Source organism: Salmo salar, chromosome ssa02 (assembly GCF_905237065.1).
Source record: "Salmo salar chromosome ssa02, Ssal_v3.1, whole genome shotgun sequence".
In the NCBI taxonomy this organism is placed as follows: Eukaryota; Metazoa; Chordata; class Actinopteri; order Salmoniformes; family Salmonidae; genus Salmo; species Salmo salar.
In genome coordinates this window covers 85,053,389-85,070,716 of record NC_059443.1, presented here as the reverse complement: position 1 = coordinate 85,070,716, position 17,328 = coordinate 85,053,389, and the positions used below count along the sequence as shown (strand labels likewise).

Here is a 17,328-nt window from a genome sequence, read left to right as displayed (position 1 = left end):
CACACTGCTAACCCTAATGCCTAACTAACCCTTACCTTAAATAACCCTAACCTTTACCACACTGCTAACCCTAATGCCTACCTTGTCCCGGAACTTACCTTAAATAACCCTAACCTTAACCACACTGCTAACCCTAATGCCTAACTAACCCTTACCTTAAATAACCCTAACCTTTACCACACTGCTAACCCTAATGCCTACCTTGTCCCGGAACTTACCTTAAATAACCCTAACCTTAACCACACTGCTAACCCTAATGCCTAACTAACCCTTACCTTAAATAACCCTAACCTTTACCACACTGCTAACCCTAATGCCTAACTAACCCTTACCTTAAATAACCCTAACCTTTACCACACTGCTAACCCTAATGCCTAACTAACCCTTACCTTAAATAACCCTAACCTTTACCACACTGCTAACCCTAATGCCTACCTTGTCCCGGAACTTACCTTAAATAACCCTAACCTTAACCACACTGCTAACCCAAATGCCTACCTTGTCCTGGACCTTACCTTAAATAACCCTAACCACACTGCTAACCCTAATGATGGTTCTGGTCATGGTTGGGGTCCAACGGGGTTCAAACTGACCTTCAGACCCTCAGAAACCACCACTAGAATATTCCCACAGAAGGCTGGTAGGGAGAGTATTGTATTTTTGAATGAACCTTTTGTGTCTTGCTGTTCTAGCATCTGAATCAGAGGTGATATGGGATATCATATATGTCCCGTCTAGGTCGGTGATAGGGTAGAATATTGAATCAGAGGTGATATGGGAATACAATGTCTTTTCTAGGCCAGTTCTACATCTACAAATAAAGTCTAAATGTCACAAATAAGCTGCTTTTCATAGTTGTTCTACTTCCCAACATTAAAACAAATTATACATTTTCACATAGGATTCAAGAGTTTTTAAATCACGTTACAGTATTTTTTTTACGTAGGCTACCCAGCATTCACTGCTAGTCTTTGCTTAAGGACGTATTGTGAATGCAGCTGCAGAGCATGTTTCTAGTGTGTAGGTTTCGTTGGTGGGGTTTCGTGCAATGGCTTTTGTTACGCTGTTATTGTCATATTTCATCACATTTAGTCGTCGATGTTACATTCATTGCACATTTCCCTCATATACTCACCGGGTATCATCAATGGCTGCCCCCCAAAAATATTTTGTGATGAAGTGACGTTACGAACATTTCGGAGGTACATGATTGGCTTAAAACCAATTGGAACAAGCTAGGCTCTTCATTGGCGGGTTTTTGCTCTCTTTCTCTGAATTGGAACAAGCTGAAGCATCTGATTGGAGGAGAGGAGTAATGGAACAATTTGGACAATCGGAAACAGAGAGGAATGCGTGAAAGGATTACACGAAGAAATTGCCCATTCTTCTCAGTCCAATGAGGAGGGGAAATGGGGGGGGGGGTTTGCTGGGTGAGAGGAGGAGTTGGCAACAAAGCATATTAAGTAGCCATGTGCTTTGAGCACCAGGTCAAAACAGTGATGACAGACACAGAAGCCCAGTCTAAGAGTTTTAATGATGAACCAGAGTATATATAGGGAAACAGGATCAAATGAAAGATAATTATTGCAATGTAAATCCAATAAACATTAAATAATAATGTCAGCAATCTCTATACACAAAATAACACACCATAATTGCTCTAATGTATTGTGTATGTGTGTATGCCTTAGTACATGGGACATTTGCATGCATACAGGCTCTATTTCTTTTAACCGTCAGGTGTATGTATATCATTCGCAGTGATAGGGCGCCTGGAGCATTGATTGATTGGCGTTACACCATCAAGAGCAGTTTGAAGTGCATCTGGGCCACTGACCTGTGGACAGAAATTTCTATACTTGCAAAAGGTAAGTTATTCATGCCTTATATTGTTTTATCTATGTGTTATAGCTACTGCTGTAGAAAAAAACATTAGCTCTACAAAGAAGTTGAGTTTTCACTTGAAGATGTATTGATAAATCATGTTTGATTTATACATGTATATTTTAATGTCTATCCCTTTTTTTTTTTTTTACAGGTTCATCACGATCCTGTCTGTCTTTGCTACACAGTCCTTTTATTGAACTATGTAAATAAAATGTTCATGTGCTCATAAAACGTGCATTTTGCTTGGGAACGGACCGATGTTAGTCTGGTGTCTCGCCTCAGGACTGCTTACCATGGGTTAACCTACCAGTAGTCTTATAGACTACAGACAATATAGCTCTGAGGGTCCTCAACACACACAAGCCTCTACACCGCATTCAAGGTCTCGGTCCAGGTAGAGGGGAACAGGGAACTATTTACAATAAAAACGTCCGACCACCCAGCCAGTGGGTCAGTGTCCTTCACCTCGCCCCTTAGCGTCCTTCATTTCCGCCAGCCACTGGGCCACGGTCTTACCCCCCGCAGCAACAGAGCAGAATCCCACTCCGCCGAAGCGGCTGTGCCCCGTCTCCCGCCGCTTCGGCAACCCGCATTTGGAGCAGACGTACTGCTCGCGTTTCTTTCTCTTCCCAGCTGTCCCCTCCTCTTTGTCCTCCGCCATCCTCTTCCTCCTCCAAGCCGTTGTCCTTGGCACCGGAGGAGGTAAAGAGGAGCCCGTCTGTGGTCCTTGGGCTTGCAGGGCTTGGGAGGGGCCGGGAAGTGCGGGGGGTTGTTGCTCCAGGTAGGCTGGCAGAATGGGCGCGTGGGCGGGCCCTCCTTGCTGGGTGGTCTGGCGTGGGACCGGGGGGGGCGGCGTAGGGAAAGGGAAGAGTGCCTGGATTCCCTCCCGCTGGTAGTGGAGGGGCTTGGCTGCAGGGAGGGGCTGGGCGGTGACGCTGGGGGCAGGAGCGAGCCCCAATCCCTGCTGCAGCGCCATCCTCTCCCTCTGACACCGGGAGTACCTGAAACAGGGAGAGAAAACAAACACAAAGCTGTCACTCAGATTGTCATTAGTCACATATGTAACAAGTCTTCCATAAGTTAATGTCTTACCACTGACTGATGGTCTTTTGATTCAGCTCAAAGAGCTGAAGGTTGGTCTGGGCCATCAACCTCGGGCTGTTCAGCACTGCCTCCCTGATGGCCACGTAGTCTGCCAGAATGAGCGCCCACCTGCTCTTCTTGACGCCGGCAGACTGCGTGGCGCTGGGATGGATTTGACAGAGCTGTCTGCAAATTGCCTCCACCAAACGGCTGGTGCCTGGCCAACTTGCAGGGCCCATGTTGAGTCCGAGAAGGCAACTGAAACAGAGGAGATAAATAATTAGAGAAGATTGAAAAATAATGATAGCCAAAGTATAATGATAGCCATCGCCTGACCTTCATATGCATTTAATGTAGAGGCAGGCAATATAATAGTAAGGTGGAGGACATGAACACTAACAACATACCGTTGGAGAGAGTCTTTTCCTAGGATAATGGACGACTTCCCCTTCGTTGCCTTGAACCGCCCCTGAACGATCCTCTCCTGGTGTCGGGCAGGGTTGATCAAGTGTTGCTTTTCGAAGTCTGGCAACGCCAGCCACAGCGCCACCAGACCGTCTACCCTGCGGTCCGAGAGCCCCTGATGGTTCCTCACCCTCACCAAGGCCCTGGCAAGCCTGCAGACATGCTGGTAGCCCGGCATTGCATCAGGGCCTTGTGTCTCCCCCTGAAGATAAAAAGACATGGAAAAATCGATGAGGACAATGTCACACATTTAGGGGTAACACATAAGATTCTTCTACAAAGGAAATAGGAGATGTTATTTTATATTATGTAACTGAAAGTCACACTGATGGATTCTGTTAAAATGTAACATGTTTCAAGTTAAACTGTAGTTTGTTTGTATCCTGTTTAGTGAATGATTACTGTGAGTATTAATGGAGTTCAGGTCATGAAACTTTGTGTTTGCTAATTTAGAAACCATGACCTAATCAGATAAGAGGAAATTGCCTAGGATCAGAGCTCAGGGTCAGGCCCAGAAGATGGATAGCTAAACAATGAGAGGACCATGGACATTCCACAGGGGAAAGGAGGGGAAAGTCATTGGGGTTATAAAATGTATAGCTGGGGAGTTGACGCCTGCAAGGGAAGAGAATAAGATGTGTTGTGAGCTTTCTAAATGTATGCACTCAGCTGATGGCATCCTTGGTATTATAATAAAGACCTGAAAATTGTCTAGAGTTTTTTTTGTCTCAATTCCTTACGTCAAAGAGGTTGCAATAGCATTTTTCTTTTCAACAACACAAAAGGTAAATTATAATTACCTCTGGATCAGAGGAGTGGTCAGGGTGAGGAGAACCGTGTCGATCAGGGGCCTCAGGAGAGCTTCCGTCTTCAGGGGCGGTGGGACTGGATGGCCCAGACCTGGGTGCATCAGCGGGTTCCCCTGATAGAGGTGCCGCTGAGCTGGAGGACGGGGCGCTCATAGGAGTAACATGAGGGATGTGGACTGTTGGGTCCACATCCTCCTCCTGAAAGCCCTCATCCTCCTCGTCGAGCTGCTCGACGGCGGCTGCCTCTTCCGGAAGGTCAGGGTCCGCGCTGACATCCTGCAGCACTCTGCCAGTCTGCGAGTACAGGTACTCCACTCCGAGGAGTTCCCCTATTAAAGCACAAAAAAAAATCAGCCAAAAGCAGAGTAGGGAAGTGTTAATGGGATGTAATTAATGCAATTGATGTAAATGGTCATTCTCTTACTCGACTTACCCGTGTACTCGCTAGGCTTGGTGTAGTCCTTAACCTGTTCCTTGCCAAGCACCCTTTGGCTGCTAAGGTTAAGGATGTGCTGCAGATGGCCACTGTAGGAGAGCAGGGGCTGCCTGTTCTTTCCCTCCACTGCCGCTTGCGCACGGTCCTCGTTCCACCTCACAAGTCCATCCAACAGGAATGCCTGGAAATGCATGGCATTTGCCCTGGTACCTGAGAGAACAATGCATGATTAGGGTGGGAGAGCTGTTTGCTGTTAACATTAAACATTAAGCATCCACAACGTCAATTACCTGGGATGAACCGGTTGAGGTGGAGGTGGAATGACTCCAAGGATGTAGAGCCCCGTGCGCAGCGATAAACCGGCAAAATCACGCCGCCCTTGGTGATTTTGCCGGTCTCGGTGTACAGCTGTACACCGGGTGGGTCCTGTATGCAGTGGAGGTGGCGCCTCTGCTCTTTCCAGATTGCCTGGATGCGGATGGAGTCCAGCAACGGGATGCCCAGGGTGTCGACCCGCTTCTCGCTGTTGAAGGTCTCGAGGAGGTCGAGGAGAAGGACTTCGGTTACCGCAGCTCCACGCGTACGACGCCGACAGTGAAGTGCCATCTCCTTCCTGCCGATCTGCCTCGAAACCTCCGCCTCGGTGAGGCCGACCATCCCGTGCTTCCCCTCCAGCTCAGACCTCTTGGCCTCCAGCAGTCGGCGGACATCGCCTGCATCCCACTCAAAGATGCAGGCTGACAGCTGCCGCATGAAGGGACCGTAGAGCTGGTGGCTCTCAGTGGTGACACCTGACGCGAACCGCCGCATCAGGTGCCAGATGTCCAGCCGAACCACCAGCTGGTCCCACTCATTGTACATGGCAGCTGTCTTTGATCCGCCGAAGCTGGAGCAGCAGTCTCGGTCCACGTACATGAGCTGGGGGGGCGCCACCCCGGCAAGCCGGTACCGCTCCATGAGACCAGCCGCCATGGGGAGCAGGCCCTCGCTCTCACCGGCAGTGAGGACACTGACGAGGACCTGGCCATACTCGTTACCGACGTTGGTAACCCAGGCGGCCGTGTCTGCAGCGGTACTCGCAAGCTTTTTAGTCACCTTGAGACAGACACGCAAAGACAGAAAGGTAAAGACATTTTTTAAATATAGATATACAAAATCAGACATGACTTAGCTTTACATTTTTAAGTGAAAACTCACCTTCTTGGTAGAGTCCATCTTTAAGATGGACCCAAAGATGGAGGTGACCCTGGACTTCAGCTCGACCAGCCGCGACAGCACGTCATGGCTGTAGACTGTCAGCAGCCAGACGGGTGAGGGCACCGGGGGCATCTCCGGTGGATCAGTGAACTGCCGCCCAGAGCCCAAGGCCAGAAACTGCTCGCACTCCCCGAGGTACCGTATACAACTCCGCATCCAGGACTCGCTGTGACTTTCACACAGCTTGCTGTAGGTCTGTGACGCACTGTTCCCCAAAGTGCGCGACCTCAGCATCCTCACAACCCGCAGGTCACAGGACAGCCTAGAGAGAGAGAGATAAAGCATATGAATGACATGCATTCATTTTACTTAATTACTTAAAATCTTGTGAACTTACTTGTATGTCAATATTGCTGGGAACTGGCAGCGATGCCGAGCGTCCAGCTGACTGACAAGGTCCCGTGACCACCCCGCGACCTTCTTCTTACACCGACCGCATTCCAGGTACTCAGTGGCCATGAGATACCAGCGGTCGATGTCCAAGACCCTCCGGATGGTCTTGTAGAGCCCAGCCTTGCAGAGTGTGCCTCTGCACCCAGACTGGGGACATGCCAGCTTGTATGCCCATATACGTACGGGCATCCAAAGGAACAGCTGACATGCGAAGAAGGGGTCAGGGGATGCGGGTGGCTGATTGTAGATCGGCCGCGGTTGGGGAGGCGTCCACCACGTGACCAGGTCAGTGGTGAGTGTCGACCTCCCAAAGCTGTTCCTGGTGAACAGCGTGCGGCCGATCCACCGCTGCTGCTCCTTGGTAAGAGATGAACGCCAACTCTCTGGAAGCAGCAGCTGAGTGAGGGGAGAGAGTGAGAGGGAGCGTGATGGGGGAGAGTGAGGGGAGAGAGTGATGGGGGAGAGTGAGGGGAGAGTGAGAGGAGAGAGTGAGAGGAGAGAGTGGGGGGAGAGAGTGGGGGGAGAGAGTGGGGGGAGAGAGTGAGAGGAGAGAGTGAGAGGAGAGAGTGAGGGGAGAGAGTGAGGGGAGAGAGTGAGGGGAGAGAGTGAGGGGAGAGTGAGGGGGGAAGGAAGGGCTGGTAATGGTAATGTTTCAGAGAAACAGACAGGGAGAGAGTATGGAGAGAGTATGCAGGAGACAAGACAACTGTGTAGAATGGCATACTATGGCATACTGTTTAATATCTTAACTGTGTGGTGTCATTACAGTTGATGAATTTACCTCAGCACTTTCTGAGGCAGGCCTTGGAGGCAGGAAGGACTGCCGGGGCAAATCCTCCTCTTCGCTCTGCCCCAGTAGGGCAGGAGCAGGGGCCGGGACAGGAACCGGGGCCGGGACTTGGTCAGTTGGAGGCAGAGGCCGAGGGAGCGATGGGGGGACCTGTAGGGCTACGGCTTTTGAAGTGACACAGAAATAAATAAGTTGAATGAATGAATAAATAAAATAAATAAATGCATGCATGAATGAAGACATATCACAAATTTAGATTACATTGATTAAATTAATAGCACATTCAAACATGCCCACATGAATATCAATCACTGACAGGATGTAACAAAATAATGAAATGAGTGTTGGTCAAGTTTGAGAGTAAAACTGAAATGAAATTAGTGATTAAAATGGAAAAGAGAAACTCATGATTACGTGATATACAGGATGACAGCTACATGGAGGATGACCGCTACATGGAGGATGACCGCTACATGGAGGATGACCGCTACATGCAGGATGACCGCTACATGCAGGATGACCGCTACATGCAGGATGACCGCTACATGCAGGATGACCGTTACATGGAGGATGACCGTTACATGGAGGATGACCGCTACATGGAGGATGACCGCTACATGCAGGATGACCGTTACATACAGGATGACCGCTACTTTGAGGATGACCGCTACATGGAGGATGACCGCTACATGGAGGATGACCGCTACATGGAGGATGACCGCTACATACAGGATGACCGCTACATGGAGGATGACCGCTACATGGAGGATGACCGTTACATGCAGGATGACCGTTACATGCAGGATGACCGTTACATGGAGGATGACCGCTACATGGAGGATGACCGTTACATGGAGGATGACCGCTACATACAGGATGACCGCTACATGGAGGATGACCGCTACATGGAGGATGACCGCTACATACAGGATGACCGCTACATGCAGGATGACCGCTACATGGAGGATGACCGCTACATGGAGGATGACCGCTACATGGAGGATGACCGCTACATGGAGGATGACCGCTACATGGAGGATGACCGCTACATGCAGGATGACCGCTACATGCAGGATGACCGCTACATGGAGGATGACAGCTACATGGAGGATGACCGCTACATGGAGGATGACCGCTACATACAGGATGACCGCTACATGGAGGATGACCGCTACATGGAGGATGACCGCTACATGGAGGATGACCGCTACATGGAGGATGACCGCTACATGGAGGATGACCGCTACATACAGGATGACCGCTACATACAGGATGACCGCTACATGGAGGATGACCGCTACATGGAGGATGACCGCTACATACAGGATGACCGCTACATGGAGGATGACCGCTACATGGAGGATGACCGCTACATGGAGGATGACCGCTACATGGAGGATGACCGCTACATACAGGATGACCGCTACATACAGGATGACCGCTACATACAGGATGACCGCTACATGGAGGATGACCGCTACATGGAGGATGACCGCTACATGGAGGATGACCGCTACATGGAGGATGACAGCTACATGGAGGATGACAGCTACATGGAGGATGACCGCTACATACAGGATGACCGCTACATACAGGATGACCGCTACATACAGGATGACCGCTACATGGAGGATGACCGCTACATACAGGATGACAGCTACATGGAGGATGACCGCTACATGCAGGATGACCGCTACATGGAGGATGACCGCTAGATGCAGGATGACCGCTACATGGAGGATGACAGCTACATGGAGGATGACAGCTACATGGAGGATGACCGCTACATACAGGATGACCGCTACATGGAGGATGACCGCTACATGGAGGATGACCGCTACATGGAGGATGACAGCTACATGGAGGATGACCGCTACATGGAGGATGACAGCTACATGGAGGATGACCGCTACATACAGGATGACCGCTACATACAGGATGACCGCTACATACAGGATGACCGCTACATGGAGGATGACCGTTACATGGAGGATGACCGCTACATACAGGATGACCGCTACATGGAGGATGACCGCAACATACAGGATGACAGCTACATGGAGGATGACAGCTACATGGAGGATGACCGCTACATGGAGGATGACCGCTACATGGAGGATGACCGCTACATGGAGGATGACCGCTACATGGAGGATGACCGCTACATGGAGGATGACCGCTACATGGAGGATGACAGCTACATGGAGGATGACAGCTACATGGAGGATGACACATGGAGGATGACAGCAACACATTGGATGACAGCTACATGGAGGATGACAGCAACAAGGTAAGATATTTAATAGTGCATACATGCAGTGATTCTCCTTTAAACCCAGATGACTCTTACCAATACATTTCCTTGGGCTGATGATAGGAAAAAATTGAAAACACTTTAATACTTTAACTGAATACTTACCAAAACTTACCAAATGTCATTTGTCAATTAATAGTGAAGTAAAAACATACATGTCAGCAGCTGCTTTGACCACCTCTGTGTCCGAATTGATCATTACTTCATATGCAGTTTAATTCAGTTTACAAAGAAAGACACGTTTGCCCCAATGGCCATCAGGTTGTCACATATCATAGAATGCATTCAACTACATACACTTCAAACGCATAACGCATGCCATCAAAAAACGAAAGTAAATAGTCAATTAAATAGTATAGAATTACAACTTTGAGATCTGCTTTTACCCCCAATCTGCCCTTACCATCAACATTACTTGCCAACATTGGAGAATAAATTAGACTACGATCACGAATATCCGACCAACGGGACATCAAAAACTGTAATATCTTGGAAAACATTCAGCTAGCGGGATATATACGCTGCACCGGCTACACAGAACAGCACACTCCGGTAAGATGAGGGGGGAGCGGTCTGTGAATATTTGTAAACAACTGCTGGTGCACGAAATCTAAAGAAGTCTCAAGATTTTGCTCGCCTGAAGTAGAGTATCTCATGATAAGCTGTAGACCACACGATTTGCCAAGAGAGTTTTCATAAACATTGTTTGTGGCTCTTCATTTACCACCACAGACAGACGCTGGCAGTAAGACCGCACTGAGTCAGCTGTATAAGGAAATAAGCAAACAGGAAACCGCTCACCGAGAGGCGGCGCTCCTAGTGTTCGGGGACTTTAATGCAGGGAAACTGAAATCAGTTTTACCTCATTTCTATCAGCATGTTAAATGTGCAACCAGAGGGGAAATAAATTCTAGATCACCTTTACTCCACACAGAGATGCATTCAAAGTTCTCCCTCGCCCTCCATTTGGCAAATCTGACCATAATTCTATCCTCCTGATTCCTGCTTACAAGCAAAACTTAAAGCAGGAAGCACCAGTGACTTGGTCTAAAAAGAAAGAGGTCAAATGAAGCATATGCTGGCCTCCCAGGTGGCGCAGTGGTCTAAGACACTGCATCGCAGTGCTAGCTGTGTCTCACAAGTCGCTAGAGTGTAGCTCCCTAACCTGGACGACGCTGGGCCAATTGTGCATCGCCCCATGGACCTCCCGGTCGCAGCCGGCTGCGACAGCCTGGGCTTGAACCCAGAATCTCTGGTGGCCCAGCTAGCACTACGATAAAGTGCCTTAGACCACTGCGCCACCAGAGATTCTGGGTTCGAGCCCAGGCTGTCGCAGCCAGCCGCGACCGGGAGGTCCATGGGGCGATGCACAATTGGCCCAGCGTCGTCCGGGTTAGGGAGGGTTTGGCTGGCAGGGATATCCTTGTCTCATCGCGCACTAGCGACTCCTGTGGCGGGCCGGGCACAGTGCACGCTGACCAGGTCGCCAGGTGTACGGTGTTTCCTTTGACACATTGGTGCGGCTGGCTTCCGGGTTGGATGTGCATTGTGTCAAGAAGCAGTGCGGCTTGGTTGGGTTGTGTTTCGGAGGACGCATGGCTCTCGACCTTCGCCTCTCCCGAGTCCGTATGGGAGTTGCAGCGATGAGACAAGACTGTAACTACTACCAATTGGATATCACGAAATTGGGGAGAAAAAAACAAAATAACATAAAAATAAATGAAGCATATGCTAAACTACAAGATTGTTTTGCTAGCACAGACTGGAATATGTTCCAGGATTCTTCCTATGGCATTGAGGAGTACACCACATCAGTTACTGGCTTTATCAATAAATTCATCGAGGACGTCGTTCCCACAGTGACTGTGGATTGAATCGTACTACACCGTCTCCGACGCTCGTCGGATGTGGCAGGTCCTGCAAACTATTACAGACTACAAAGGGAAGCACAGCCGCGAGCTGCCCAGTGACATGAACCTACCAGACGAGCTAAATCACTTCTATGCTCGCTTTGAGGCAAGCAACGCTGAGATATACATGAGAGCGTCAGCTGTTCCGGATGACTGCGTGTTCACGCTCTCCGTAGCCGATGTGAGTAAGACCTTAAAACAGGTCAACGTTCACAAGGCCGCTGGGCCAGACAGATTACCAGGATGTGTGCTCCGGGCATGTGCTGACCAACTGGCAGGTGTCTTCACTGACATTTTCAACATGTCCCTGATTGAGTCTGTAATACCAACATGCTTCAAGCAGACCACCATAGTCCATGTGTCCAAGAACACAAAGGCAACCTGCCTAAATGACTACAGATCCGTAGAACTCACGTCCGTAGCCATGAAGTGCTTTGAAAGGCTGGTAATGGCTCACATCAACACCATTATCCCAGAAACCCTAGACCCACTCCAATTTGCATACCGCCCAAACAGATCCACAGATGATGCAATCTCTATTGCACTTCACACTGCCCTTTCCCACCTGGACAAAAGGAACACCTATGTGAGAATGCTATTCATTGACTACAGCTCAGCGTTCAACACCATAGTACCCTCAAAGCTCATCACGAAGCTAAGGACCCTGGGACTAAACACCTCCCTCTGCAACTGGATCCTGGACTTCCTGACGGGCCGCCCCCAGGTGGTGAGGATAGGTAGCAACACATCTGCCATGTTGATCCTCAACACTGGAGCCCCTCAGGGGTGCCTGCTCAGTCCTCTCCTGTACTCCCTATTCACCAACGACTGCATGGCCAGGCACGACTCCAACACAATCATTAAGTTGGTGCCAGAATAACAACATATCCCTCAAAGTAATCAAGACAAAGGAGATGATTGTGGACTACAGGAAAAGGAGTACCGAGGACGCCCCCATTCTCATCGATGGGGCTGTAGTGGAGCAGGTTGAGAGCTTCAAGTTCCTTGGTGTCCACATCACCAACAAACTAGAATGGTCCAAACATACCAAGACAGTCGTGAAGAGGGCACGACAAAACCTATTCCCCCTCAGGAGACTGAAAAGATTTGGCATGGGTCCTCAGATCCTCAAAAGTTTCTACAGGGGCAACATCAAGAACATCCTGACTGGTTGCATCACTGCCTGGTACGGCAACTGCTCTGCCTCCGACCGCAAGGCACTACAGAGGGTATGGGTACAGCCCATTACATCACTGGGGCTAAGCTGCCTGCCATCCAGGACCTCTACACCAGGTGGTGTTAGAGGAAGGCCCTAAAAATGGTCAAAGACCTCAACCACCCCAGTCATAGACTGTTCTCTCTGCTACCGCATGGCAAGCGGTACCAGAGCGCCAAGTCTAGGCATCTCAACAGATTTTACCCCCCAAGCCATAAGACTCCGGAACAGGTAACCAAATGGCTAACCGGACTATTTGCATTGTGTCCCGTCACTCCCCCTCTTTTACGCTGCTGCTACTCTCTGTTTATCGTCTATGCATAGTCACTTTAACTATACATTCATGTACATACTACCTCAATTAGCCCAACTAACCGGTGCCCCCGCACATTGACTCTGTACCGGTACCCCCTGTATACAGCCTCCACATTGAGTCTGTACCGGTACCACCTGTATATAGCCTCGCTACTGTTATTTTCACTGTCATTTTAGTGTTTTTTTATTTGTCTATTTTTTACTTAAAAATTGCACTGTTGGTTAGGGCCTGTAAGTAAGCATTTCACTGTAAGGTCTATCTATACCTGTTGTATTCGGTGCACGTGACAAATAAAATTTGATTTGATTTACCACCATGTTCTCTCTAAAACAATGACGTGATAATGTAATTAGATTGTTAACGTAGCTAGAACTAGCTGTGGCTCAAAGCAGTCAGATATTCACCCTTACACTACAGAGTTGAAATATCTACCAAACATTTTGAATAACATTGCTTGTGAACATCAAAGCTGTAACGATTTCACACTGGCTTTGGTTAAAGGCAAATACAAACACATACTAGTAGTCATCTCTCCTGCTGGAGTCTACACAACATCATCATCATCTCCATGGCTTCTTCTCTGGTGAGCTCTCATTGGCTATTTCTGATCACCGTTCTCAAAACTTGTCATTGCACATCTCACCACTAAAAAAAGCATTGTGTGCAGATAAAATCAAACATGCTTGAAAATATCGGGACATCTGGGACTGCTCAAAGATGTGATCAGTAGCCCTCAGATTGTGTCTCTGACCAGCTCACATTAAACGAGTGTCGGTGACGGCCGCACACCCCGAGTAGGCAACGACATGGGGACTTCGTCCCGATCACAAAAACTTGTCAGACAGCTAAATCGGGGCCAAAATCATGTAGTGTACACACCCCTTCTTGTACTGTGCCACCCCCACAGCCTCCGCAATGGATTAGTCCACTGAAACAGCGCAAGACAGGTGTCTTGTGCCATAAAAAACATATATAATTTGCTCGACTAAAAAGATGTTGGTCGACCAACAGCCTATCGACCAGTCGACTAAATGGGGTCAGGCATTATAGACATTGATTCTTGAAGAATAGAACTTATAAATGCCTCAAATGTTTCAACCTGTATGCTCTATGCCCATCAGAAACCAAAACATAAGCTTGTATAACGCCACTGTTTGTAAACAAACACTGTATAGCCTCAATCTGGTTAAACTATCGTAATGACATCATGGATGGCCAGTCCTTGTATTCATAGTGTAGTGAATTCAGGGGGTAGCCTTGAGCAGGACTCAAACCTGGGTCCAGCGACTGTCAAGCCAACACCTTATAACTGTTACACCAAGATGTCTGAACTTCTTGACGAGGTCGCTAGGTTTGGGGTTAAGGTTTCTAAAATAGCTTTTTCTATAAATTTAAGAGTGGTTACATTTCTCCAGCCCCCATCCCCCAGCTGTTTACCAAACCAAGTCTCCGGGGAGCCATTTTGTTGCTGTTTAAATCCTAGGTTGTACCTTTAAAAAAATCCACAGATCAATCAACCAATATGCAGTCAAAACAATAACAAAGCTGTAATTCCACCACTGTTTTGGTAATAAGATGAGGGAAGGGGCTGGAGAAATGTAACTACTCTCAAATTCATCTACAGACCTATGGAGGCAAGGACTGACCATCCATGATATCAACATTATAGTTTTAACCATGTTGAGGCTATACAGTGTTGATTTACATTGTTTCTAAACATTGGAGTAAAAAAAAACTTATTTAGGGTTCTGATGGGGTACAACAGTTGAACTACGCTCATGAGGCATGTGTTATATTCTTCAAGAATCAATGGCTATATATAAATGATTTAAATGTCCAAATATGGATGTAATTGCAGATTTCCCCTTTAACACCACACATCAGTTCAACAACTGCAGAGTTTGTGCCTCTGTTTTTAAGACAGCACTTACCAGTGTTAATCAGGGACCGGTTTTTCAAAACCATTTCACGGCTAAGTTCATCATTAGAACCACTGTATGACATAAGATGCCTTTGGGAAACCAGGCCCAGATATCCAGTTTCCTCCTCTTCTTCCTCCTCCTTTTTCAATGTGACAGTCATCTCCCCCTCCTCCTCTTTCACTCCAAAAACAGCATCCTCCTCTTCCTCCTCTTCTTTTACTGTAACATCCTCCTCCTCTTTCACTGTAACATCATCCTCCTCTTTCACTCTCAACGCGTCTTCCTCTTCTTTCACGTTAACAGCCTCACCGTCTACTTCTTGTTTTACTGTAACAGCCTTCTCTTCCTCCTCCTCTTTAACGTTAACTTCTTTCTCCGTCCAGCAGACCTCATCTTCTTTAGCAGGAGAGTAGCTTAGTGACCTCATGGTCGGGGATGTTAGCTAGCTAGGCTAGTGATAACTTAACTGCCAGCTGGATGACTAAAAACAACAGCGCCGTAAATATGAAATTAAATTGGATAATTAACTAGAAGACATAAGTGGGTTTAAAACATAGTGGCTAATATACACTAAAGCGTCTATAGTGCTTTATTGGTTCGGCTATGTTGTCTAGCAAGCTACCGAGGTGGCTGACGAACTGTTGCTGCTGTTGAAAGAAGCGTTCCGTCCACTAGATTATACGTCACACTAGCAGCATCGCCTTAAATTCCCAGAACGCCATCTGCTGACTGGAGTGGCTAAAATATTGTTATGACTATAACATTTGTTGTCACCTTCAATTATTGCACATTTTCTCATAAAAAGTATATTTTAACACTCTGTCTGCTCAGGCAAATTTGCAGAACTACTAAACTTGGAACCAATCAGAAGTCTCGTACATACCCCTGGTGATGTAGGCAGCCAATGGCCTGCTTTTATCTACTATATAACTACAGCCTCTTGTGAAACGTGAGCTGCTGTCTGATGAAGAGAAACAGATATGTCTAACGCCCAAAGACTGAAATAAGATAAATATATGTTTTAGAGTGCATTTAAAATAGTCAGCATGCAATAAGGATTCTCTTGATAATATGAAGAGGTAACTCCATGGACCATTTATCCAATTTATTGAAAGCTAGCTAATGTTACAGTTTGAATAGCCTAGCCAGCTACTGTAAATGTCAATTTGTGTTTCATTAGCTAGCAATCCATGTCAGTTAATATAATTTTTGAATCATGTTTTGGCCTGATTATATGTCTAATTTCAAATAACTAGCTGCAGGCTTGAAGAGTCATTCCAATCATATACTTTGCACAGAAACCCAAGTGAAATTCCCCCATTGTATTTACCCAAGGTCTCTCTGAACTCCAGGACCACCGACAGTTTTTGTTGTTGTTGCCTGATGCATGACTCTAGCGCCAGAGGAGAGACTCTCACTCTGAAAACGCCTCCATTAATTGCCACAGTTTAGACTACCAAATAGAACAGCTTTCTAACTCCTCCTTGTGGTCGTCTGGTGAAATGACAGAATGCCACCGTCTACCACTAACAGTCACTGCATAAACTCCTAACTTTTAAAGGAAGAACCACTATATATATGCCAATGCTGTTGACTGTGTGTGTGACTGTGTGTCCAGGTTCTGCGGTCTCTGTGCCAGGCCTGGGCCAACACCCTCTGTAGCAGCAGCCCTATGTGAGCAGGCTCTGCTGCTGCTGTGAGACTACTGAGTGGTGCAGAGATACAGGACTCGGTCCGTGGGTTTGTGCCGTGGGGGGAGATCTTCGTGGGCTATACTTGGCCATGTCTCAAGATAGTAAGTTGGTGGTTGACGATATCCCTCTAATGGTGTGGGGGCTGTGCTTTGGCAAAGTGGGTGGGGTTATATCCTGCCTGCTTGGCCCTGTCCAGGGCTATCATCGGACAGGGCCACAATGTCTCCCGACCCCTCCTGTCTCAGCCTCCAGTATTTATGCTGCAATAGTTTATGTTTCGGGGGGCTAGGGTCAGTCTGTTATATCTGGAGTATTTCTCCTGTCTTATCCAGTGTCCTGTGTGAATTTAACTATTCTCTCTCTCTCTCTCTGAGGACCAGAGCCCTATGACCATGCCTCAGGACTCCCTGGCCTGATGACTCCTTGCTGTCCCCAGTCCACCTGGTCGTGCTGCTGCTCCAGTTTCAACTGTTCTGCCTGCTGCTATGGAACCCTGACCTGTTCACCAGACGTGCTACCTTGTCCCAGACCTGCTGTTTTCAACTCTCTAGAGACAGCAGGAGCGGTAGAGATACTCTGAATGATCGGCTATGAAAAGCCAACTGCCATTTACTCCTGAGGTGCTGACCTGTTGCACCCTCTACAACCACTGTGATTATTTTTATTTGACCCTGCTGGTCATCTATGAACCCCAAACAGCAAGCAATGCAGATGTAGAAGCACGGTGGCTAGGAAAAACTCCTAAGAAAGGCCAGAACCTATGAAGAAACCTAGAGAGGAACTAGGCTATGAGGGGTGGCCAGTCCTCTTCTGGCTGTGCCGAGTGGAGATTATAA

At 47.8% G+C, this 17,328-nt stretch overlaps 1 protein-coding gene across 1 annotated transcript; it reads right to left on the bottom strand.

Moving 5' to 3' along the window:
• Nucleotides 1–1,515: 1,515 nt before the first annotated feature.
• LOC106593263 (uncharacterized) lies at nt 1,516–15,454 on the bottom strand. The gene is made up of 10 exons (XM_014184605.2): nt 14,808–15,454; nt 7,112–7,284; nt 6,275–6,726; nt 5,878–6,199; nt 4,971–5,775; nt 4,678–4,890; nt 4,236–4,573; nt 3,378–3,637; nt 2,980–3,228; nt 1,516–2,888 (listed from the first exon to the last, which is right to left on the bottom strand). The coding sequence occupies exons 1-10, from the start codon at nt 15,223–15,225 to the stop codon at nt 2,339–2,341; spliced, it is 3,780 nt and encodes a 1,259-aa protein (XP_014040080.2). The 5' UTR covers nt 15,226–15,454; the 3' UTR covers nt 1,516–2,338.
• Nucleotides 15,455–17,328: the final 1,874 nt, after the last annotated feature.